The 24152-nt window shown below is 41.5% G+C and overlaps 1 protein-coding gene across 3 annotated transcripts in view; it reads left to right on the top strand.

Moving 5' to 3' along the window:
- PLEKHD1 (pleckstrin homology and coiled-coil domain containing D1) overlaps window positions 1–24152 on the top strand; it is a 283969-nt gene that overhangs the window by 31792 nt on the left and 228025 nt on the right. The window contains exons 12-13 of one of the 3 annotated variants that reach the window (XR_014174043.1): window positions 732–881; window positions 1553–3064. Coding sequence is in view for 2 of the 3 variants with exons in the window: in XM_081937756.1 (XP_081793882.1) it covers window positions 732–881; window positions 1553–1707 (305 nt within the window). In the remaining variant the exon portion in view is untranslated. Of the gene's footprint in view, window positions 1–731; window positions 882–1552; window positions 3125–8541; window positions 8653–24152 lie in introns of those variants that run through there. The other 2 variants (XM_081937757.1, XM_081937756.1) reach the window with 2 other exon arrangements.

Here is a 24152-nt window from a genome sequence, read left to right as displayed (position 1 = left end):
TGCCTGCGTTTTCATTCTTAGGGTGATGAAATTATTTACCTAAAGTAGCATGATTTCTTCTTTCAGACCTCAGGGACCATTAAATTCATAATTTTAAATCCTATGGACCACTAATATGAATTAGTGACGGGATGGAGTCCTTCAGGCACTTAGGTTGGCCACCTGTTAGCAGAGAGAAGCACCTAGGGTCAACCCTAGGTTGACTGTCCATTGCAGCTAGTAATCTCAAATATGGTCAAGAATGAATGTTTGTCTTGTAGCCAGGCCGGGTGCCTGATTGGCCCCCTGCAAACTCTGTCTTTCAAAGAGCCCAGCTGAAGTTTCGCACACCGCTTACTGAAGCGCCTGGACTCCCAGGGAGGGAGAGAGGGAAGGGCTGGAGCTACTAAAAAGGCAGCCAAGCTAAGTGCCTGAAGAACTCCATTCCGTCAGCAAATGGGAGTAATTGCTTCGGCAGACTATATCTGGCCCAGGGGCCATAGTTTGAGGATCCCTGATTTAGTGCAATATAAAAAATGCAAAGATTTTTCTGCGGACCACCAAAATTTTCTCACAAATCACCAGCTGGTGACTGCTGCTCTAAATAAGGTGGTCTTGAAATCCCATAATCTTCCTGTCAATATGGTCATTTATAATTCTAGGAAGTCACAGAAGCATGGAGTGCTAGATTGAGGGACAATGGTCTAAGACTAGGATTTATTCCATTTCCCCTGTCTCTGATCATCCTGTAGAATTCTTTGAAGAATGTATCCGGAATGCTGAATTAGAAGCCAAGATGCCAGTAATTATGAAAAATTCTGTGTACCTTCAGAAGGCTGCCACTCGCAGGATAAAAAGCTGCCGATTTCGTCGTAAGAGATGCAGCAATTCATGGAATAGTTGTAAGTACTACTTATCCCTGTTCTTATAGTTTATAGATAATTCAGGGTTTGTGATTTTTTTTAATTATCTTGTAAAAAGGACATAATTGTAGTCACCTTTCTGCAAAAACTGAGATCACCTTTGATTCCATAATAATAACCTTGAGGTAAGAAAAAGGCACTCATTGATTGACAAGTTTTTCCACATTAATTAAAGCTCTAAATCTATGGCTGGTTTAATATGAAGCTGATCTCTGAGGGCAAAATCAATCCCATATATGGCTACAGCTTGCCTGGCTGCTAGAAATTCTGAGTTACAATCCAACACATCTAGAGGAGATCTAATTGCGAAAGGCACACTTGGTATATTGTGATAGCTCCGTTATGTTATTAATCAGTGTTTTGTTGACTGCCATCTTTTTTCCTCTTTGATTGGCACCTACTTACTTAAGCTGTTTGATAACCCTAGTGTTATCCCTTGTTCCCACAATATTGGTCTTTCCTAATTCCCAGGCCTGGTTTTCACAGACCTACCCCACTGTTTTTGCACTACCCCATAGTGCAAAATGTCCATCAACCACAAAACATAAATAAGAGGAATGATGAGTGCATCTTTATGCCACAAGTCTTTGTCACTGTAAGGATTACAAATAAGTAAAGTTTCCTACTGTTGTATACCATTTTTTTTTCAGTGCGGCAATCACAATCATTCATGTACTCAGAAGCAGAAAACGTAGAAGAGCTGAAGCAAGCTGCCCAGAGGCTAAGCCAGGACCATCATTTCCGGGAAACCATCTATCAAATCATGGAGTCGCATCAGGATTCTTCCTTGGTCAACAAAAAGTGAGCCTCACCCACCCTATTGTCAGGGTAGGTCTAGGCTCAGCTTGTCATTTCATTCAGCAAAAGCCAAATTGATTTGTCTAGATGCAGAAGTATGATAGCAGTGGAATTTCATGAGGAAGTGAATGGAACAGTTTTCATTGTAGAGCTTCGTGATCGGATCATTATTCTCAATCAGAAGGTTCCATGTAGCTTGCTATAACTCCTTGGCTGTCGATTCCTGTCATACTAACTGACTCTGCTTTCCTCTCAACTTCCTTTATCAAAATCCATGGTTTTACAAAATGCCCAGCCAGTCCTTTAATACCAAGGAGAAATACATATAGTATATGAAACAAATACATAAGGTGATGAGCCTAAGAAGTAAATCATCTATAAAGGGAAAGATACTACAACTTGCTTTTTTTCAGATTTCTCATTGGAGGCCAATGATGGTTAAAATTAACTTTGCTTTACAACCTTTCCTGCCACAGTTGTCAAGTGGAACTGGAACTGGGCATGGCTAGTCTAGTGAAGAGAAGGACCAGGGGAGACATAATAACAGTGTTCCAATATTTGAAAGGCTGCCATAGAGAGGAGGGGAGGGGGTCAAGCTATTTTCCAAAGCACCGGAAAGGCCGGACAAGAAATAATGGATGGAAACTGACCAAGGAGAAATTCATCCTAAAAACAAGGAGGAACTTTGTGACAGTGAGAACAATCAACCAATGGAACAGCTTGCCTTTGGAAGTTGTGGGAGCTTGAGACTTTCAAGAAGAGATTGGACTGCTATTTGTCAGAAATGGTGCATGGTCTCCTGCTTGAGTGGGAGAGGGTTGGACTAGATGACCTACAAGGTCCCTTCCAACTCTGTTAATCTGTTTTCCGTATTCACTGTTGTTTGGTGGCTAAGTCATCATGCTTCTAACATATTATGCTATGCTTCCTATTTCCTCTGTGTAGAAGGAAATTTCTAGGGCTGAAAATTGTGGTATCGGCAAATATAATGCCTATCACAAGTAGAGAAAATATCATATTTGCTTTTGGGGACTTCTCCTCTGATGCTTCCATAATACCTGCTACAATCGGGCAGCTGGCAACTCCACAAAATCACCTTTATTTCTGATCCTTCCCTTCACATGGAGAGAACATGCCCACTTCTGTCTTGCTTAGATGCTTGTGAGCCCCCTGCCCTGCTCCTCTGATACGTTTCATAGCATAACCCTCAAGGACCATCCTAGATATTTCTCGGAAAGTTTAGTAGCAAGAGCAATGTCCCCAAAAGATGTGGTGGTTTAGCGAGCTTCTGAGCTGATTTGATTTAAGAACTTGAACATTGGGCACTATCTAATAAAATAAAATTCAATGGTGAAAAGAGTAAGGTTCTACATTTAGGCAACAAAAACGAAATGCACAGGTACAGTAGGTGGTACCTTGCTCAACAGTAGTAACTGTGAAAGGGATCTTGGAGTCCTAGTGGATAATCATTTAGATATGAGCCAGCAGTGTGCAGCAGCTGCCAAAAAAGCCAACACAGTTCTAGGCTGCATCAACAGAGGGATAGAATCAAGATCACATGAAGTGTTAATACCACTTTATAATGCTTTGGTAAGGCCACACTTGGAATACTGCATTCAGTTTTGGTAACCACGATGTAGAAAAGATGTGGAGACTCTAGAAAGAGTGCAGAGAAGAGCAACAAAGATAATTAGGGGACTGGAGACTAAAACATATGAAGAACGGTTGCAGGAACTGGGTATGTTTAACTTAAGAGAAAGAAGGACTAGGGGAGACATGACAGCAGTATTCCAATATCTCAGGGGTTGCCACAAAGAAGAGGGAGTCAAACTATTCTCCAAGGCACCCGAGGGTAGAACAAGAAGCAATGGGTGGAAACTAATCAAGGAGAGAAGCAACTTAGAACTGAGGAGAAACTTCCTGACAGTTAGAACAATTAATCAGTGGAACAGCTTGCCTCCAGAAGTTGTGAATGCCCCAACACTGGAAGTCTTTAAGAAGAGGTTGGATAGCCATTTGTCTGAAGTGGTATAGGGTTTCCTGCCTAGGCAGGGGGTTGGACTAGAAGACCTCCAAGGTCCCTTCCAACTCTGCTATTGTATTGTATTGTACTATATAGCAGTAATCACTCCCAAGAATGGAGAGAGGAGTGGAAAACAGAGCAGAACAGGAGAAAAGGAGGTTAATAACATCCCCATTCCCCCACAGTTAGTTGTGCTACTTCCAAGTAAGAAAATTATCTATTGATCTGTTGGCAGACAGATATTTGGGGTGAAAAAAACCCCCAGGGCTGTCCTAATTAAATGGGAAACAAACATTTTCTGCTGGTATCCCAGGGTTTTTTTTTTTGACAATAACAACCACCAACTGTTAGCGTTTAAAATAATTCTAGACGCCTGACAAGGATCAGAACCATCATGGGCAGATGAAGAAACAGCTCAGTTCCTCACCCACCCCCCAAATTCTTTTTCTGTATTGGAGTAAGTCACAGATGCTGTGAATCTGGGAGGGCTGAAAAGAAAAATCCATAAAAAGAAGGAAGGTGCATAAATAAGTCTGCTAAGCTGCTCTAGATTTCTATCTCGGTATCCCACTCTTTGCAAATTGCCAAAATGGAGATTAATTTTCAGTTGATCCTTTACTGTATTTTATTCCAGATTCATCTGCCACAAGTTCCTCTGGTTAAAATAAAATACCGTTGGGTACTTTAGAATGTTTAGAATATGATCCAAAGCTGAAAACAGACAGATTACTAAATCTTTAACTGTTCTGTTCAGATGTATTGGACAAACCAAGTCGACATGATATTTTAGAACTATTTAAAATGATAGGATAACTATGTAGCCAGGAGTGTGATCCTACCGGTTTAACAACCAGTTCGCTTTGCACATGCTTCGCAGTTTACAGAGACGCGCCTGATGTGTGCTGCGCGCGCATGTGCAGTTTACAGAGAAATCACCTTCCGCAGGAGGAAAACAGCTGAAGCGTGGCAGTCCACTCTACCACGCCTATCAGCTGGGCTTCGGAAAAGGGAATATAGGTGAGTATAGCTCACGGGCGGGCAAGCGGGCCCAGCTGAAAGTTGGAGTGTACCGGTTCGTTCCCAGCTGATAGTCGCAGCTACCGGTTCTCCTGAACTGGTCAGAACCAGTAGAATCCCATTCCTGTAGCTTTCCCAAAGCTGCTTTTTGGAAACCAGTGGTGCAACTTTTTTTTTAATTATTTCATGCCTAAAATTTGGATGTTTCTCCCTGTGGGCCTTTCCTTCATTACACACAAACCAACAAACTGCTGAACTCGGATCAGGCACTGGCTATTAAACCGATCTGTTGGTAACAGCCAATTGAAGTACCACTAATCATACGTTACATTAGCAATAGGGGCGAATATCTGTAGCTTGGGTGTAGGATGAGGGTGAAGGTTCATTCTCTGAGCTTGTGGGTTGGTTTCCAAATGTTCGGAGAACAAACCTTCACTCTCATACCTTATATTAGCCTAAAGCCTGGATAGATATTTCCTCCAATTGATGTAAGAGAAGGGCATTCCCTTAAAAGGTCTTTCTCACTTTCCATTAGCCTTTTTTTTTCCAAATGGAAGAAACCTGATGAGATATAAGGATGGACAACTCTGGGGGAAAAGGCAAGGATACTGAAGTTTCCCAAAATTTGTTAGCAGTTACCTAGGAAGATAGAAGAAGGCTAAGTCAAATGTAACTAAGGAACATTTGCTCCCTCTAGCGGAATCCAATAATAATGCATAGATTCTAGTTGTTACTACGGTAATTAATAACAAGCTTTTCCTTCTCATCAAAGACAAATAACACGATCATTAATGGACAAGAAGTCAGCAGAGGAAGTACTTTTCTTTTGATTTCATCTTAGATATGTCCAGTAGGTTGCTAAAGATATTTTCATGATTATAGCTGGTGTTGCATAATACGATTGTAGGAAGTTAGCAGTGCACCCACCCATCTCCTAGGGAAATGAGATATTTTAGGAAATACTAAAAGGGCAGAATATTTGCCCTAAAAGGAGACAGAGACTCATCTCTCCCCATCTTTGTCAAGGCCTGGGCCACTCTAGTCTACATAACAAAGATCTACCTCTTTCTGCAGAGCCATAGTAGGAATTGCCCAAAGCCCTTTCATTACATCACCACCCAGCAAGAGTCAACCAAGCTTGGGACTCAAAAGACAACCTACACAGTTGCATGGCCCCATGGGAGCGTGACAACCAATCAGAATACAAGCTCAAATTCAAAGCCCAACAGAGGGCATAAAACCCAGGTACCCTCAGCATCTCTGCCCTTTTTGCCCAGGATCTCAAGCCATATGATCCTGTTCATCAACAAACCTTCTTTCCAAGCAACTTCCATGAATCCAGTGTCTTTTCCCTACTTGGAACTGAACCCAGATGGACATTTCTTCCAACACTATATTTTATAAAACAATTTCGGTGTCTATACCAGGAAGACAGTTAAATATATTTCTTGAGACAACTGAACAATGCTACTATTGCTGTTGATTGGCTGAAGCATCTTTAAGGATGACCAAAACAAATTACTGAGGGCTTCTGTCATCCTGAAAGAGGACTGGTGGTGAGCCATGAAATAGGATGAGCAAAGAGTTATGAAGTTGTAGTGCACTCAATGGAATGTGTATACGTAGTGTTTTCAGCCTTGCATTGCCTTTCTCTGTGCTAAAGTCCCTGCAGAATTCAGCATTTCATCTGAACACCCCAGTTAGAAAACTCATTCAGACTGGTTATCAAACCATGATTTTGAATATTTAGATAAGCATGGGTGCCTTTAGACCCTTTCCCCCTCCCCTTCCCTCTTACGTTACTGTACTTCTGACCACTTTTATGGTTTGCAATTGCTTTGGTGAAATGCTCAGAAATAGCACTTTTGTAAGCCAATGTTCTGTGAAATGTAGTGGATGAGGTTCAAAATAATTGCTTAGGACAAAGAATACAGTGGTGGATATAAAAAAAACTTTCTGTCTGTCTGGTATTATTTTGCATCTAGTGTTGAATTCCAGTGCCCTTCCAATTCTGTACATATGTGGTGTTTGTATCAAGAGTTTCATATGTGACCACACACAATAGAAATATAGTTGTAGAATCCCCATAGTCCTTATCTGAACATTTCAGCTAAACCATGGAATCACCAAACAGATAACTGAACTAATCAGTGGAAGAAGGATTAGATAACTTTATAAGGAGGGGAAGTGTGTGAGAAAACCTACTGATACACAGTCCAAATGGATGATGAATTATGATTGGAGTTGGCTTGTAAAATATGAACAGCACTATGATCATTTGGGAGACTTTCCTTGCATTTAATTTTCAGGCCATATCAGACACTTCTTGGTTTGAATTCTTTCTACAACTGTTGTAGTTCTCAAGTGAATCTGCCAATCACCTAAGCAGGGTTCTCCAACCTTGGCAACTTTAAGACTTGTGGACTTCAACTTTTTTGCTTTGCTGGCTGAGGAATTCTGGGAGTTGAAATCCACAAGTCTTAAAGTTCCCAAGGTTGGAGACCCCTGGCCTAGCCCCAGAGAGCAGATGAAAAACCAAGCATCATGTATAGACCTGGGTTGCGGCATTTCCATTCTTAACATTTGTGTCTGAAAGAAATTGACAACTCAATGGCAGCTTTAAATAAAGAGTAACATTGAATTATTTAACATCAATTTAATGTACTCGAAGCATAGCTGTGTAGGTTCTTCCCATGCAGCATTATGTAACTAATGCTGCATAGGGAGAGCTACATAGCAATGACCTGAGTACATCTCTATAAGAGATTAAATCTGTGCTAGTTACATAACAAAAAAAAAACCAATTCTAACAGTAATGTCAATAATTAGAATGCATCCAACATAACACTCCTATTGATACAAATAGGGACGCGGTAGCTCAGTGGCTAGGATGCTGAGCTTGTCAATCAGAAAAGTCAACAGTTTGGCAGTTCGAATCCCTACTGCTGCGTAACGGAGTGAGCTCCCATTACTTGTCCCAGCTTCTGCCAACCTAGCAATTTGAAAGCATGCAAGTAGAAAAATAGGAACCACCTTTTGTGGGAAGGTAACAGCATTCCGTGCACCTTCGGCGTTTAGTCATGCCAGTCACATGACCATGGAGACGTCTTTGGACAGCGCTGGCTCTTCGGCTTTGAAATGGAGAAGAGCACCGCCCCTAGAGTCGGGAACAACTAGCACATATGTGCGAGGGGAACCTTTACCTTATTGATACAAATAAATATCCCACCATTTCTCTTCCTCTATACACTTACATTTTCACAAAATTAAACATCAGCTTGCCATTGCCTATCAATTTGCCATTATTTTTTTCAAACACTGTATTGTAAAAGGGGGGAAAAGATGTATATGATCTAAAGAGAAACCAAATATTGTGAATGACATCTGAGATGATTGGCACGGTGTATTTATACACTCCGTTGAATTTTGATTGCAAGATAACATGTTACACATAGCAATGCATTACTCTTTGGAAAAACTAAAGCCAAACTCTTGGTTTTGAAAATATAGAAATACGTTCTGTTTTGCAACATTTTCAACTACTGTCCTATCAGCATCCTGCTATCAGAAATACATCAAGTATGGGAATTGTGTATTAAGCAAATTTATGAATCATTTCAGATGATCTTCAATGTTGTGAAACCACATAACTGATGTCAGGCCTGTAGTTATGTTCCTTTTAGGATCTTTGGCCTGCCACACTTTCTATTATTTCCCTATGCTGTTTCATTAGTGTAGTAGTTGGGAGGGGGGAATAGAAAGGAGTAGAATTGTGGAATGTTTTGTTGTCATTCTTTCTAGAAGCTCAAGGTCATCTTTTGTCTCCGCACCTTGACACCTGACCGGAAGCAGAGGGGTGTAGATGCCAGCGTGGAAGTTGAGGATTGGACCATGTGATGGATTATGGGTGTGATAAGATCATGAACTTTCAACTGGGTGGAATTTTCTTCCTGGAATTTCCACAGACGTGCTAACATGCCTGTATGATTAAATTGGAACTTTAAGGATGATTCTTCCTTGGTCTCTGATTGATTTCATGCATGGTATTTAGAATGCTGACAACTGAGTTGAGTCTCTATTTCACATTGATTCCAATCAGTTCTCGTTTATAGGGAGCACACTACTTACTGTATATGGCCTGCTAGCAAAACTGATGCTTTGAATTTTACAAAGCCCAAGTTCAATTATAGCCTTTTCCTTTCAGAGTTTGGGACAGTGGAACAAAGCAAGATGGGAAACCTGTTGAGAGCAAGATAATACTAATTGGGTTCTCGCATGTGCGCTAATCACACATAATGTGGCTGGGGTTTGGCTTAGCATAATATGTGAACCCTGCCATGAATAAGAAGTACCTAATTATCTGAATAAGTCTGATAAGAGAGCCTCATTTATTCATGTATTCCAAGATCACAACCCCTCAAGCACAATATAGCAAAAATCTCTGAACTAAAAAAGCTTCGTGATTCTATAGAATGAGGGGAGGGGAAGCTTTCACTGCTTTTCTTCTAAATCTCAAATAAGTAACCCCCTGGCTAACCAAATCTTACTGAAATATTATGCTAGAATCTCTTATGTTGGCTGGGGATGGTGGGACTTGAAGTTCAGCAACCTCTATAAACAGTTGGTTATGTAAACACATTGCATTAATATTAGAAGCAACATTTTAAGACATGAAGAACCACATGGCTTCCTCAGTCACTGTTTCTAACAAAAAAAAACTGCTAGAAAAGAAATGAAGCTGCCCTGAGGACCAAGAATCAGGGCTGAACAAAATTAACAGTCATGAAGCACTACTCTATTGTGCTTGCTCAAGTACCTTGGCTTTGCTCCTGCCACAGGGAGAGACTGTACTGTGCGCAGCTTCAAATGGAAATGTAAAGAGGCACAATGGGCAGGAAGGAAGCAGGAGAGAGAAATTGAAAATCTCTTTGAGATCTGTGAACTAAAGCTATCTCTACTGGGACCTGGTTCACCGGTGGACAGATTTAGGCACAGAACTACAAGAACTGAAGAAGAATTTTGCTAGTTTAATGTAGCTCAAAGGTGAAATAAACTTTAGGTTTGATTCTCCCCTCCCCCAGATCAAGAATGAAAGCAAAAGCCACTCTGACAGATGAGACTCTTACAAAGATCTGTTCAAGAGGATGAAGAAGACAAAGAGTTGTACAGAAAAGAGAGCTGCAGATAATTAATCCCATTATACTTGACAGACAGCTATAAATGGACAGAGAGAGAGAGAGAGAGAGAGAGAGAGAGAGAGAGAGAGAGAGAGAAATGGTGAAAGAGAGGAGTCTTCTCCAAAGATTCTACATGTACTTGTGAATTGATGAAATTATCTTTCTGAATCATCTAGCCAGGTAGCCTAAACAGGAGGAGAAATTAAGTCTTGTTTCTGATTTTTATTCTATTGCTTGCCATATTTCTGTAGATATTCCATCAGTTCCTGTAGCTTCCTATTATATTCGATGGGTGGCAATGACTGAGGTGAGGCAAGGCCTGACTAACACGGCTTTATTAAACAGCTAACACAACAGCAACTCAGAACCCAAGATAAAGAACAGTTCCTGCTTGACAGCAATTTATATGCAGGCAGTCCTGAAGTTAGCCAATCAGAGAACAGAGACTCTCCCGCTCTGACACACACACACGTCTCAACCAATGGCGACCCTCGGAGATGAAGCCACGACTCCGAGGCTAGGACATAACACCTCCATAATGGTGATGCCTGGAGCGTTGATCTAACTTCATCTCCTATAACTAATATATCTTTTAAGGTATTTTGCATGTTGACACCTCTGTTACACACAGGCTTTCAATATATTCATTTTACCTTTGTTTGATCTTCTTTAAATAAGTTACTACTTGTCCATTGATATCCTTTAGCGTATCAATTTAAAGTTGGAGCATTCTTCTGAGTTTGAAGATCTTTGGAAGACTTACCTTGTTTCCCTGAGAAGATTTGAGGTAGTTTACCTTGTGAGAGTTTTATCCTTTTACTTGATGTTCTGTGAAGAGTTTGTGTAGTTACTTCATTCCAGTCACCAAGCAGATACCAATTTTCATAAGCAAAAGATGTTAATTGGTCCATAACATATTCAATAAATTTTGGTTTGTCTTCATTTGGTACATAAATGATAGCTACCATTGTTTTTATCTCATTCAAGTTCATTTCTATTGCTACAAATCTACCATATTCATCTGATACTACTAGCTTAGGTTTAAGCTGAGATTTTAGATATAACGCAACCTCATTTCTCTAGTTCTGCTGAGCTAAATTCTTCTAATCTTTTATTAACCAAATATTTTCTGTCTTCTATTTTAATATGTATTTCTTGAAGGCAAATTATATCCAAATTTAATTTCCTCAAGTAATTGTAGATGACCAGGCTGAGCCTGAGGGAGGGGTCAAACATTGTCCTCAGTTGAGTCCCTTCATGCCCATAAGCTATCTAAGTCAAGAGTATTGACTCTTATCTACCACCAATGTGATTTGACTGCTAAATTCTTGTAGCGAACTTAAGCTTGCAATAAACCCCGAACTGCCTGCATTTCCTGATTTCCGTGCTTGATAGTAATGAAATACTTTCTTTCGCTTTGTGAGGGGGCTGCTGGCCGTATTAATGTTCCATGTTAAGTATTTATATTCCACTTTTTTTTATTTTAAGAGGATGATAAATACAAATCTTGTACAGCTGCTCCTTCACTTTTTCTATGAAGATTTTCAGCCTAAATCTTCTTTCTTGGTGTGCAAAGATCACCTCTTCCAATTTATCCCAACAAAATGGATTTCTTTTCTTTTTAAAAATGTCTGTCAGGAAGGCATATACTTGTGTTTTCTTGGGATTCTAATGCGGATTTCCATCAAAACAATTATTTCTACATTATCAATTTGCAATTTAGTCTTAAAATGACAATCCAAGACTTGGTCTCTAATTCTCCTTTTTACAAAATGGACCAGCACATCAAACTGATTTCTGTGTACTCAATCTGATGATGTTCGTGTATATATCATTTTGGTTAAGACAGTGATAACAATAAAGTAAAAATTGGAGTGGTAAACTTATAAGTATTTTTTCTGTTACATTTTTATTTCCTGGGCAATATAGTCCAATTACAGTTTCTCCTTACAATTTTCAAATTTGGCTTTCCAGTCTACAATCACGAGCACCACATCTTGCTCACATAATCACTCATCAGTTTGAATGTGACAATGAAACTTATTAACCTCCTCTTTTTCTGCATCAGTGTTTGGAATATAAGCATGGATAGCTATCCTATTGATGGGTTAGCCATGAGGTCTAATGGAAAAATATATAATTTAAATTAAAATGTTGCTGCTGAACACCTGCAGACATAAAGAACATCACATTTTTCCCCTTTTTCTTTTAGTTATTTTTTGTATTTTTTATGAAAAAGTAAACCATGTTTTGGTTCTGCATTGTTTAAGGGTGGCTTACAATCAAATGATATTTCTACATTTTATATCAATAAGTAAAAATAGAAATTGAGCTGGGTTAGATGGCACAGCAGCACTAGAGAACAGTGACGTGCGGTGAGGTTTATGACTGGTGAGGCACTGACACAGTGCTGAGTTTCAAATATTTTTAGACTTGTGGACTTCAACTCCCAGAATTCCACAGCCATGCGTGCTCAGTTCCAATTTAAAGCGACAGCATTTGTTTTTCTCCTTTGCTCCTTCTTTCTTTTTCTTTTTCTTCTCCTTCCCCTCCTTCCTCCCTGTCTCCCTTCCTCCCCCTCTCTCAAACACACACAAACACACACACACACACACACACAAGTTGGATTGGACAACCTCTCCTACCCCTTCCCTCTCTCACTCACTCTCAAACAAACCCCCACACAAACAAAAGTTGGATTGGATATCTTTTCCAGTGGCTTGAAAGCAGCTCCTCTGCCATCCCCCCCCCCATTCAATACAATACAATACAATACAATACAATAGTAGAGTTGGAAGGGACCTTGGAGGTCTTCTAGTCCAACCCCCTGCCTAGGCAGGAAACCCTATACCGTTCCAGACAAATGGCTATCCAACATCTTCTTAAAGACTTCCAGTGTTGGGACATTCACAACTTCTGGAGGCAACTTCTGTTCCACTGATCAATTGTTCTAACTGTCAGGAAATTTCTCCTCAGTTCTAAGTTGCTTCTCTCCTTGATTAGTTTCCACCCATTGCTTCTTGTTCTGTCCTCAGGTGCCTTGGAGAAGCTGCCCCTGCTGCCTTTCCCAAACACCTCCACAATTGCAAATGCAGCCTGCTGTCTGGGTGGGAAATGCCTGGAACACAATAAAGCCCACCCACCACCTCCTGCTGGCAGGCTGGGGTGAGAGGAGAGGCAGAGAAGCCGGAGGGGAGCCGAGCCTTCCAAAATAAAGAGGCTGGGGGGAAGTGTGTGGCTCTTTGCCTGGCTTCCTGCCTCCTCCTGTGGTCTCCTCAGTGCTCGCTTGTGCTCTCCCTCCCCAAGTGTAGTTTGATTTCAGGTGGAGCCACGTTGCCTTTTCAAACTTGTAATCAGTGAAGCTGGGCTAGATTTTTATATAGTTTTATCCAGCTGTGTGTGTGTGTGAGAGAAATTAATGGGGGCCTGGGGAGGAAGTCACTACACTTGGGGAGGGAGAGCACCAGTGAGGTTAAGCAGAGTCATCCACGGTGAGGCAGCAACTAGCTCAGCTTTTTCCTTTTACTTTTTTTTTTCATGATGAGAGTGGTGAGGCTGTGCCTCACTTGCCTCACCTGACTGCACGTCACTGCTAGAGAATAAATTTCAAAGACACAGCTCCCCAGTTAGTCTAAGGACAAGATTCTTATTATTCCAAGGAAGATTTTCATGAACTGCCTGAGGTTTTAAAATGATTTTTTTTTCAGTAGTCAGTTCTGTAGAAATCAGGTGCTTTTGTCTATGTTATATTTTCCCACCTAAATTATAAAGAAAAAGTTACCTGTTTTTCTCGTGTGTTCAAAAGAGCTGTAAGGAAACATTAAATAGCAGTAAAAGATCATAAAGTGTACAACCATTAAGGATTTTTGTGCTAGAGGGAATTTGATTTACAGCACAATGCAAGACAATTGGGAGGGGCAGAGCTGACAAGAATTGCATGAATACATTTGGATCAAAAGGCTAAATCTTGGGTTACTATAGCAACAATGCCAACAGCCTTACCATAAAGGCATCAAGCTAAGCAGGAAGGCTTCATTTGTTGATATTTTAATCTCTGGATTATCATTGTTTTCCGTTTGTGTTGCATGGTAATTTTTATCTTGTGTACTACCCAGAACCACTGAGTTGAGAGGCCTATACATTTGATTTATTACATAAATAAATGCTTGTCCGGAAGTGTTGAAACCAAATAGCAATGTAATTTACTTTTGGATATATAAAAATAGCTATTTATTTGGAAGGTACAGAGTGGCTTTTTCCAAAGAAGGAGAGAAATAAAATATAATGCTGCACATTAAATATAATGCTACACATTACGTGCCCTCCGTCCACATATTGCTTTAAAGCTTTTGTTAGTTTTAACCACTATATTTAAACTAGCCACTGTGGTCTCGGTCACTCACAATGCTAAGGCACAATATTAACCATGATCTGCACACCATAATATTTATGTTCACATGGACAACTAAACCTAACCCAATCATATTATAGATCACAACTCCCAGCATAGCCTGATGGCAGCTACAAGCCCATGCATCTGGAAATGGTGCCGGGGGAAGCCTATTCTAACTGATGCCCCAGGCCCAGGCAGTGGCACCATCTATTCTATCCTTATTACCATGCCAGACTATTTGAAAGTGGCGCAGAACAGCTGCTCACAGAAGCCTTTGTGGGATCCCAAGGGGCAATAAATTCAAACAGGACAAAAGCATTTGCTCTTGGTTCATCCCTTTCTCTACCCAACTTCTCCAGAATGGGCCTTAAGTGTGATGTCAGCATGTTTACTTCTGTTTGAGTATGATGTATTTCTTTTCCTATTGCCATTTGAGGCAGGAGTGGGTTGCTGTCGGCATTACTGCCAGTTTGGTGCATGCATGTGCCCAGTTGCCCAAAAATAGATCTGCACATAGGCAGGGCCTTTAAAAAGGGAAAAAAATGCTGCCCCCGACAGGAGAACCAGTTCGGAGGTGTGGTAGACAGGTTCCAGTGACCCAGGCTGGAAAATCCCTATCAGTTCAGCCAACCAGTAAGAACTCACCTCTGATTTGAGACATCACACACCCATCCTACTGGATATAAGCAGGGACTTGTAAGAAGTAAATACAAACCTTGATTTATGGAAAGATAGGGCATAAATAATTAGACCACTAAGCTCCCTATCAGAACTTTAGCCTCTCAAAGTGTGATAGTGCAAGACTCCATTACCTGTAGAGTCATTGGTGCCCCCTGAACTTGATAGTTTGCTTGCAGATATTTCATTGCCCAACTAGATGAAATCATCAAGGCTCATCATGATGCTCATTTGCACTGATGATGTTGCATAGCTGGGTGAGGAAATGTCTGGAAGCAAACTACCAAGCTTGAGAGAACATCAAGGATATCAGAGTTCAACCCAGATATTCTCTTCTGTTGGATCTGTATTATCTGTCAAAGAAGATTTGCTTTCTAATATAACTAAGCTGCAAATGAAGCAATGTTTTCTGAATCTTTAGTCATATGTCTTAAAAAGAGTTTTTCTTACCGACCCAAAAAACTTGCCTGTTATCCTCAAATCTTACTGGTTTTGTCATCATATCTTTTGGTGACAGCGTGCCCTGTATAAAAATCCAAACAGGCTGTTTTAATTTTGAGGATATGGGAAAAACCAGATGGCCCATACAACAACATGGTACATCCTTAAGAACAGCAGTGAATACCACATTCACTTGAATTCCTGGCATTACCTAGTTGGGTGATGAAACATTTGCAAGCAAACAAAGAAGCTCAGAATACTTCGCACCCATAAGATAACAAAGCTCAGAGACTACCAAGGACTCTTCAGTTCAGATTTGAGCTACATACATTCTCTTCTATTGGAAGCATGTTATAACCTATATTTCATCCAGCTAAAGATCATTTTCACATTTTATTCCACATCTTTTTGCCTTTCTGCTCACTTGTTTGTTTAGAATTTTCCTCTGCTTCATCTTTCTAATAACATGTGGCAGCCACAGAAGCTACCTAGACAGAAAATGAAATTTCCAGAGGTTTCCAGAAATTTCCAGAGGTTCCATCATTATTATTTTTTAATTTTTGGTCAGCATGGTCTGTTTATCAAAAAGATATTTTGCGTGTGGTATGCTTAAGTATAATTTCAATGAGAATGGCGAAGCTTTTGATTGTGTTCTTTGGGCCTCTAACTTTGGTCAATAATTCCTTTATTGCACCAAAGAAAGCATGATAGAATGCCTATTGTACTTCAATGCATTCATATGCTAACTAGTACGTATAATGAGAGACATTTTTAGTTACTTCTACTTAATTGATGCTCTAATCCAGGGGCTTATTATCAAATTGTCAAACTCGATTTCATTGAGGGCCGCATCAGATTATGTTTGACCTCGGGAGGGCTGGGTTGGTGTGGCCAGCTTGCTGTCACTCATTGAGGCTCCGTTTTTAGCTGGGGCTGCCTCCTGCAGCCTCCTGCAGCAAAAATGGAGCTCAGAGAGGTTGTGTGTGGCCCACCTGGGCTCCATTTTCAGTCACAGCAGCCTCCTGCAGCCCTCGGCCAGCGAAAATGGAGGGTGCATATTGCCCTCCTGGGGTCTGTTTTCAGCCACAACGGCCTCCTGCAGCCCTCTGCCAGAGAAAATGGAGCTCTATTTTCACTGGCAGAGGCACCGAGGGCCAGTCCTTTACTGCGGCCCCACAGGCCAAATCTAAGCACCCCACAGGCCAAATCCGGCCTGCAGGCCTTGAGTTTGACACCCCTGCTCTAATCTAATCAAAAGTGCATGACATTAACTGTTGTTGCAAGTACCAGAAAAATACAGGAGATGGAAAGGACTCGTGGTTCTTTGGAAGCTTCTTTTAATGAGGGATCCTGGGAATTAGAGATCAGCAATTCTGAAAAACCTCATGGCTCCAACCTATACTTTAATGTTATTGTTAGATCCTAGCTTCAGCTATAATGATTTCCACCAAGGTCCTCTGTTCCGGGGGGAACAGAGGTTTAATCTCATTGGTCGAAGGGTCTGACAGGTCCCTGCTGTCCTTCTGAAGGCCACAAGAAGAACATGTTTCTCGGTTACTGTGGACGGGAAGTTTTCGAAACTGCCAAAGACCTGTCAGAATCAACGCCCCTGCAATTGGTCACTTGGTCTGTGCTCCAGCAGATGCTGAGGACTCACTACGCTCCCAAGCCATTTAAGCATGTTCGCCAGCACAAATTTAATATTCGCAACCAGAAGGAAGGTGAATCAATCAACGAGTACGTTGAGGCACTACGAAAGGCCACAGCGTACTGCGAGTTCCGAGATCTTGACGACCTTATTCTTGACCGCATCATATGCGATGTGCGGGACATTAATTTACAGGGGAGGTTACTCGCCAAACCTGACCTCACTCTGCAAATTGCCTTGGACGAAGCCAGGGCATCAGAGTTAGTCATTAAATCTGCAGAAACACTGCAGCGCCAGGGCACTCTGCAGGATGCGTGGAAGAGCGCACACTCACATTGCAAGGCTGCAGAGGCTGAGAGCTCAGAAGGCAAAGAAGATGACAGCTGCCGCATGCGCAGTAGCCGCACCAAGCCGGTGCGCAAATTCAAACCGTGTCTCCCGCCTTGTGCTAGCTGCGGAGGAGACCATGCCAGACTGTTTTGCAGTTTCCACGACGCTATCTCCCAGCACTGCGAGCAAAAGGGGCACATCACCAAGATTTGCCGAAGCAAGCACCCCACGATGACCTGGAGCCAAGAAGCCGATGTAACTGCCAGCAGAGGCCCGATCAAGGGGCATGGCAGCCACCACCACAGCACTCAGAGGGCGACACCAGAGTCACCTACCACACCTCAATCAGCCAAGTCCGCACAAGGCGGTCAAAGAAGCTGAAAGTCACAGTTCTCTTCGAGGTTTTCCATGCGAGATGGAGATCGACATGGGGTCATCATTAACCATCATGGTCTACACTAAAGCAGGCTATCTCTAACCTGAAGAAGCAGCATCTACACGCCCCTGACATCTGCCTTCCCAATTACCAGGGGAACCGAGTCCCCATTGCGGGCCAGGGTACCTTCCAGGTGAACTTCAACAACTTCAGCGGCCAGCTCCCAGTGATGGTGGTCAGTGGTGACCTGCAGCGCCTCCTGGGGCTTGACTGTTTCGAAGCCCTGGGGCTAGAAGTGACTGGTATCAACGAGAGCGCCGATGAACTACTCGCAGACTCTATCCCTGAGACACCAGTCTTTCATATTGACGGTTTAGAGACTGGTCCCGTCTCATTTAGTGATGTTGCCCGCCACAGGTTTTGAACTGGGTGTGGAGGGGGTGGCCCAAGGGGTCTGTTGGGTCTGAATTCAAAATGTATTATCATAAGAGAAATTAACTGCTGTTAATGGCTGTTTGCTGTGGGGGGACCGGGTCATTGTTCCACCCAAACTGCGCATTGCAGTATTGGAGGCTTTACACGTAGGGCATCCTGGAATTGTCATGATGAAGTCTTTGGCCAGGAGTTACGTGTGGTGGCCTAACATGGACAGGGAGATCAAAGAATGGGTGGCTACCTGCACACCATGCGAGGAGTCCAGACCAGCTCCCCCAGAGGTGCCCGCTAAGAGTGGGAGCGACCTCAAGCACCGTGGTCTAGGATGCATATTGATTTTGCTGGTCCAGTTCATGGCCAAGCTTTCCTCATAGTTGTGGACGCCTATTCGAAATGGCTAGAGGTAGTCCTGATGACCTCCACTACAGCAGAAGCAGTCATCAAGGTGCTATGGAGACTTTTCTCCACGCGTGGTCTGCCAAACGTCCTGGTCTCGGACAACAGGCCCCAATTTACAGCCATGCAATTTGAGACCTTCCTAGCAGCTCAGGGAATCAGGAATGCCCTGGTCACGTCATTCCATCCGGCCTCCAATGGTCAGGTGGAGAGAATGGTGAGATCTGCAAAAGAGGCCCTCTCTAGGATAGGCCCGGGAGATTGGCAAACATGGGTTGACCCCTATTTGCTAATTCAGCACATCACACCCAGTACCACTATAGGGAGAAGCCCCTCCGAGCTTCTCATGGGTCGTTGGCTAAGGTCCCTGGCTACACCCCAACTATTCTGCCGCATCACCCCCTGACTCCATAAGCAAGATTCGCAACCTTAGTGTAGGGGATTCAGTTTACGCCCACAACTACACTGGGGGAACTCTGTGGATTCCTGCCACAGTGATAGGCATCACCGGGCCTCGCTCTTATCTTGTAGAGCTCGAGGACAGCTGGAATTGGAGAAGGAACATTGACCAACTCCATGGCCGCCTCTCCAACTCCACTCTTAGACAACCAGAGGTAACTCCTGCATGAGTTAGCCAAAGCCCTATCCAAACGGAACAAGAACTCACTCCATCCACAGGCAGCTCAAGCCCAATGGTACCAGGGAACTTATCTGGTTGCGTTACAGGCCCGCAGCGAGCTCCGAGCGAACTGGCTCTAGAAGCTCCAGCCGCAGCCTGTGAAAGGTTCCAGGAGCTTCCACCAAGCGGAGCTGCGGAGCAAACAGGTCTGTCCGACCTGTCCAAGGAAACCCCTCCTACTGAACTGCGCAGGTCAGGCAGAGCTACCAAAAAGCCCGCCTACCTGTGTGACTACGTAACCAGTCGGATTACTCCATCTAAGAGGGGAGGGGTGTTAGATACTAGCTTCAGCTATAATGGTTTCCACCAAGGTCCTCTGTTACGGCAGGAACAGAGGTTAAATCTCATTGGTCAAAGGATCTGACAGCTCCCTATAAAAGGGCTGCTGTCAGATTCAACCTTCGCTGGATTGTACATAGTTGCTAACGAGTTAATAAAGAGCTGTTGTTACCGTTAGCCTGTGTATGCCTTTCCATTACCCAATCTAACAATTATCAATTTTGTATTAACTCTCCCCCAACGTGGCTTTAATGGTGACACAATATAAAATAATAAATTAAACATTCTAATGGATGTTTGTTGCCCACCCCACCCCCAAGACCTCTAAACGGAGCATCCAGATTATTTTCATACTCATTTCACCACCTGCTTTGTGCACAGGACAATGAATGCTTGACGTGTTACTGTCCCATACAGATAGTCCTTGACTTACAACAGTTCATTTAGTGACAATTCAAAGGTATAATGGCACTTTAAAAAGTGACCTGACTGTTTTTCACACTTACAACCGCTGCAGCATCCCTTTGGTCACCTGATCCAAATTCAGACACTTGGCAATTGGTTCATATTTATGACGGTTGCTGTACCCTGAGGGTCGCATGATCCCCTTTTGTGACCTTCTGACAACCAAAGTCAATGGGGAATCCCACTTAGCAACCATGTTACTAATTTAATAAATGCAATGATTCACTAAACAACTGTGGCAAGGACAATTGTAAAATGGGACAAACTCACTCAACAAATGTTTCCCTTAGCAACATACATTTGGGGCGCAATTGTGGTTGTAACTTGAGGACTACCTGCATTGTACAATTTCGTTGTATTTAAGTACAATGACAATAAAGATTATACTTATACTTATTGAGTCTGTTATATTTCCTTTCTCTGCAATTGCAGGACATCCATCATAAAGGATATTTGCCGCTGCTGTGGTGATGAGTATATGCACAAAGTATATGACACCTAAGAAAAATGCTCTATAAAGAGACAAGAAATTCAAAATGAAACAAATAAAACATCATTCAGAGTTAGAGGAGTTACTTTTCCTATTGGCGAATGCTACCTTTTAGTTTAAATGAATAAATCAGGGATCCCCAACCCCCTGGCCGTGCAAGTGCTGGGCGTACACATGCGTAGCTCCACTTGCACAAGCAGCACACGCATGCACAGCTCCATTTGTGCAAGCAGCATACACTCATGCCCACCGCTCGCGCAAATAGAGCTGCCTGTGCATATGCGCTTGTACCTGCCATCATTATTTATTGGAAACTAGTCATTGTTTGTTTCAGAAAAGAAGCCAAAGGCTGGATGGATATATCACCTAAAGCCTTGTGTGACATAGCATGCTTTTCTCACTGCAAGATAAAAACTAATATGTCTGTGTGTTTGGCAAAAAAAAATATTGAACATCAGATATTTTGTCCTGGCATTGTAAGCAACTTAGGAGCCCTTTTAATGGTTCTTATCAAATTAGTTTGGATTTCATATTATATTCATGTAAGTTAATACAACTTTGGAAAGAACTGTAACAGTTAAAAATGTAAATGTCATGTTAAACAATATTCATAAAATATGGATTTTTGTTTCATATGGCCACTTAATACAAACGAAGTGACTCTGGATGATAGGTAGGAGAATTGGGGAATCAACAAGGAATAAAGAATGTATTGAAAAGCCTCAGTATTAAGCTTTCACTGCCCTGCATAGCTTCACAAAGCAGATGGCAAAATAAGAGAATGGAAATAATCTGGATGTTGTGTTTATAAATCTCTGTGGGGGAGGTTACATCAGCTAGGATGATTAATTTAGTAATCATTTTACATTCTGCCAGCATCAATGCCATTGGGGGGGGACAGTTGATAAAACATGGTACATGACACTAAAATAGCCACCATATGGTCCTAAACTCAAAGAAAAAAAGGAACAACAAAAAAACGAAACAAAAATATAATATGCATTTAGTTTCAATGTGAAATCACCATAAACCCAATCTAAGCAAAATAATAATTAATCCATTAAAAGACAACTAATACAGTAAACTATAACACAGCGACCAGATTAAAATATGCTACTCAACCATCTGGGACTTCATTCATCCAGACCCCACAACCTGGGAAAAGAGCCAGATCTTGACTGGCTTTCTAAAGATGGCAGGTTCAAGGGCGACCATATGGGGTGGGGGGTGGGTCAGGTTGTCCCAAAAGCAAAATATCAAACACACACAAGTTTTAGTTGTAGATAGATGAAAGAGCATATGAGGGAAGCCAACAAACTCTTTCTATGGATGCAGCCTTCCTGTGAATGAAATTTTGCCTACCTATAACAATTTATTCTATAAAATAATGCTGCTTTTTTGTAGCATGGTGCCTTCTGGGTAAATTAGACTTCAGCTCTCATAATTCTCAACTATTGTGTGTTTCTCATACTGACTGGGTATTTTGGAAAATGAAGTCAACATATCTGGACAACAGGAAGTTGAAATGGAAAACTCTACAATAGTCTTGACATCCAAGTGCTCCACCAAATTTTATTTATACTGTACATTTGTAAGAACTTACAATATTTTGACCAGCTAGAATGTCATGTTTTAAGAAATACTTATTTTTTTTTCAATGTAAGGCTTCTCTTGGTCTTTAATGGCATATTGAAGGACTACTCTTCAATAAAACGTAAATTTGGCTTAACATTTAAATTGAATTAAAGTTGTTAGTCAACGCATTTACAGGATTTGTTTTTGATTGCTTAATAACTTGTTCCTGCATCAGAATGCAGTTTCCAGCAGGTAATATGCGCTTATAATAAGTTTAGGAATTTAAAACCAGTAAACCTTATCCACTACAGTTCATTGAATAGTCAGCTAGATATTTAGACTGGATTTGGCATTTTGATCCATCTAAGGCAGGCATGTCCAAAGTGCGGCCCGGGGGCCAAATGTGGCCCTTTTTCAAATTTCAAGCAGCCCGCAGCCTCTTCTCCCCACTGGAGTTATTTGATTAGTCTTTCATAAAATACTGTATTTTTCGAAGTATAAAGATGCATCTTTTTCCCCTCAAAAAAGAGGCTAAAAATCTGGGTGCATCTTATACACTGAATACAGCATTTTTTGCCTCCCAAAACTCTGCCCCCTTCACCAAAATGGCTGTGCATAGCCTTTAGGAGGTTTTCAGAGTGCTCCTGGGGGCTGTGGAGGGCATAAATGAGCAAAAAACGGGCCATTTTTTTGCTCAACTTTGCCCCCCCCCAGCCCCCAGGAGCACTCTAGAAGCCTCTTAAAGGCTATTCATGCCCTTTAAAAAATAGGCCCATTTTCGTGGGAGAGTGCAAAAACTTTTTTTTAAATTTGCCTCTTCAAAATCTTGGTGCGTCTTATACTCCGAAAAATACGGTAGTTAATTCGCATTTAGTGTTAAGGGTTCAAAGAATGTCAGGCTGAATGATCGGCCCCACACATTTTCACCTCACGAAATCTGGCCCTCCTCGCAAAAAGTTTGGACACCCCTGATCTAAGGAGTCTTTCCCAATTATCTGGGATAAGCAAATACTGTTGTTTGATGGTGTTGAAGATATTGTCACAGGATATAAAATACTACAAGCAAATCTGCCTTTTGTAATGATTATTCTGAATGTGCTCAGAAAATTTGCAAGTTTACACATTCTAAAACCCACAAATTTTGTGTGGATACTATCAAATGCCATATCATGACTATCATACCCTTTAAGCAACACAATAAAAATATTTCAACGATACCATTCAAGAGGCCTTCTTTTTACAAAAGATATCTGGCATATAGTCTCAAATTCTCATGACCCAGAAAATTCTGTTTGCTTAGAAGAGCAGAGGTTTTTGATAAATCTGTCAAAATTTAAAGGGAATTTTGCTTGCAACATTACCCATTTCATAATAGCCATTTCTAATACCGTACCATGATACTTATCTTTAACTCCAGGACAAGATCGTATTATCCTGCCATATCCATATTCATATGCCAATGGGATTGGCAGTTGGAGATTACTTTCACACTGTCAGCAGGAGAGCAGCATATCTTCCTTCCACATAACACAACCAGCCCCGTTTTCCACTACTTCAATGCTAGTTCTTTCTCACCTCACTTCTAGCATCTGCTGCCTAAATCATTGTCCTATTTAAAAATAGGGTCCGCTCTGGAGCTTTTAACGCAAACATCTTCTAAACCACATATTTATAATTTACCACTTGCACAGCAAGATGTTCTGATTTTAACAGCTAAGCAGAGAGTAAATGTGATTTATTTCTGCACAGAATTCTCATGGGGTTATATATCATTAAAGTTATTCCACAATTAATAAAATGTGCTTGCCTGTTGAGCAGGGATATTACAAAACATACTGATTCCAAAACATGTTAGTATATTTTGTTATTAGCACCGAGACATCCTTGACATACAGGTGCATCAATTATACAGGGTTAAGCTGATGAATGCATATTATTAATCTATAGGGTTTTCATAGACCTTTCTCTGCAGTGTTCTACTTATATTTTATCCAAAAATATCCTTTTATTATGCAAATACACTATACTTAGAACACTTTGAATACAGCAA

The sequence above is a fragment of the Natrix helvetica genome (genome assembly GCF_964273705.1).
Source record: "Natrix helvetica genome assembly, chromosome: 1".
In the NCBI taxonomy this organism is placed as follows: Eukaryota; Metazoa; Chordata; class Lepidosauria; order Squamata; family Natricidae; genus Natrix; species Natrix helvetica.
Note: the sequence above shows the minus strand (reverse complement) of the source record. Positions and strands in the feature narration are given on the sequence as shown.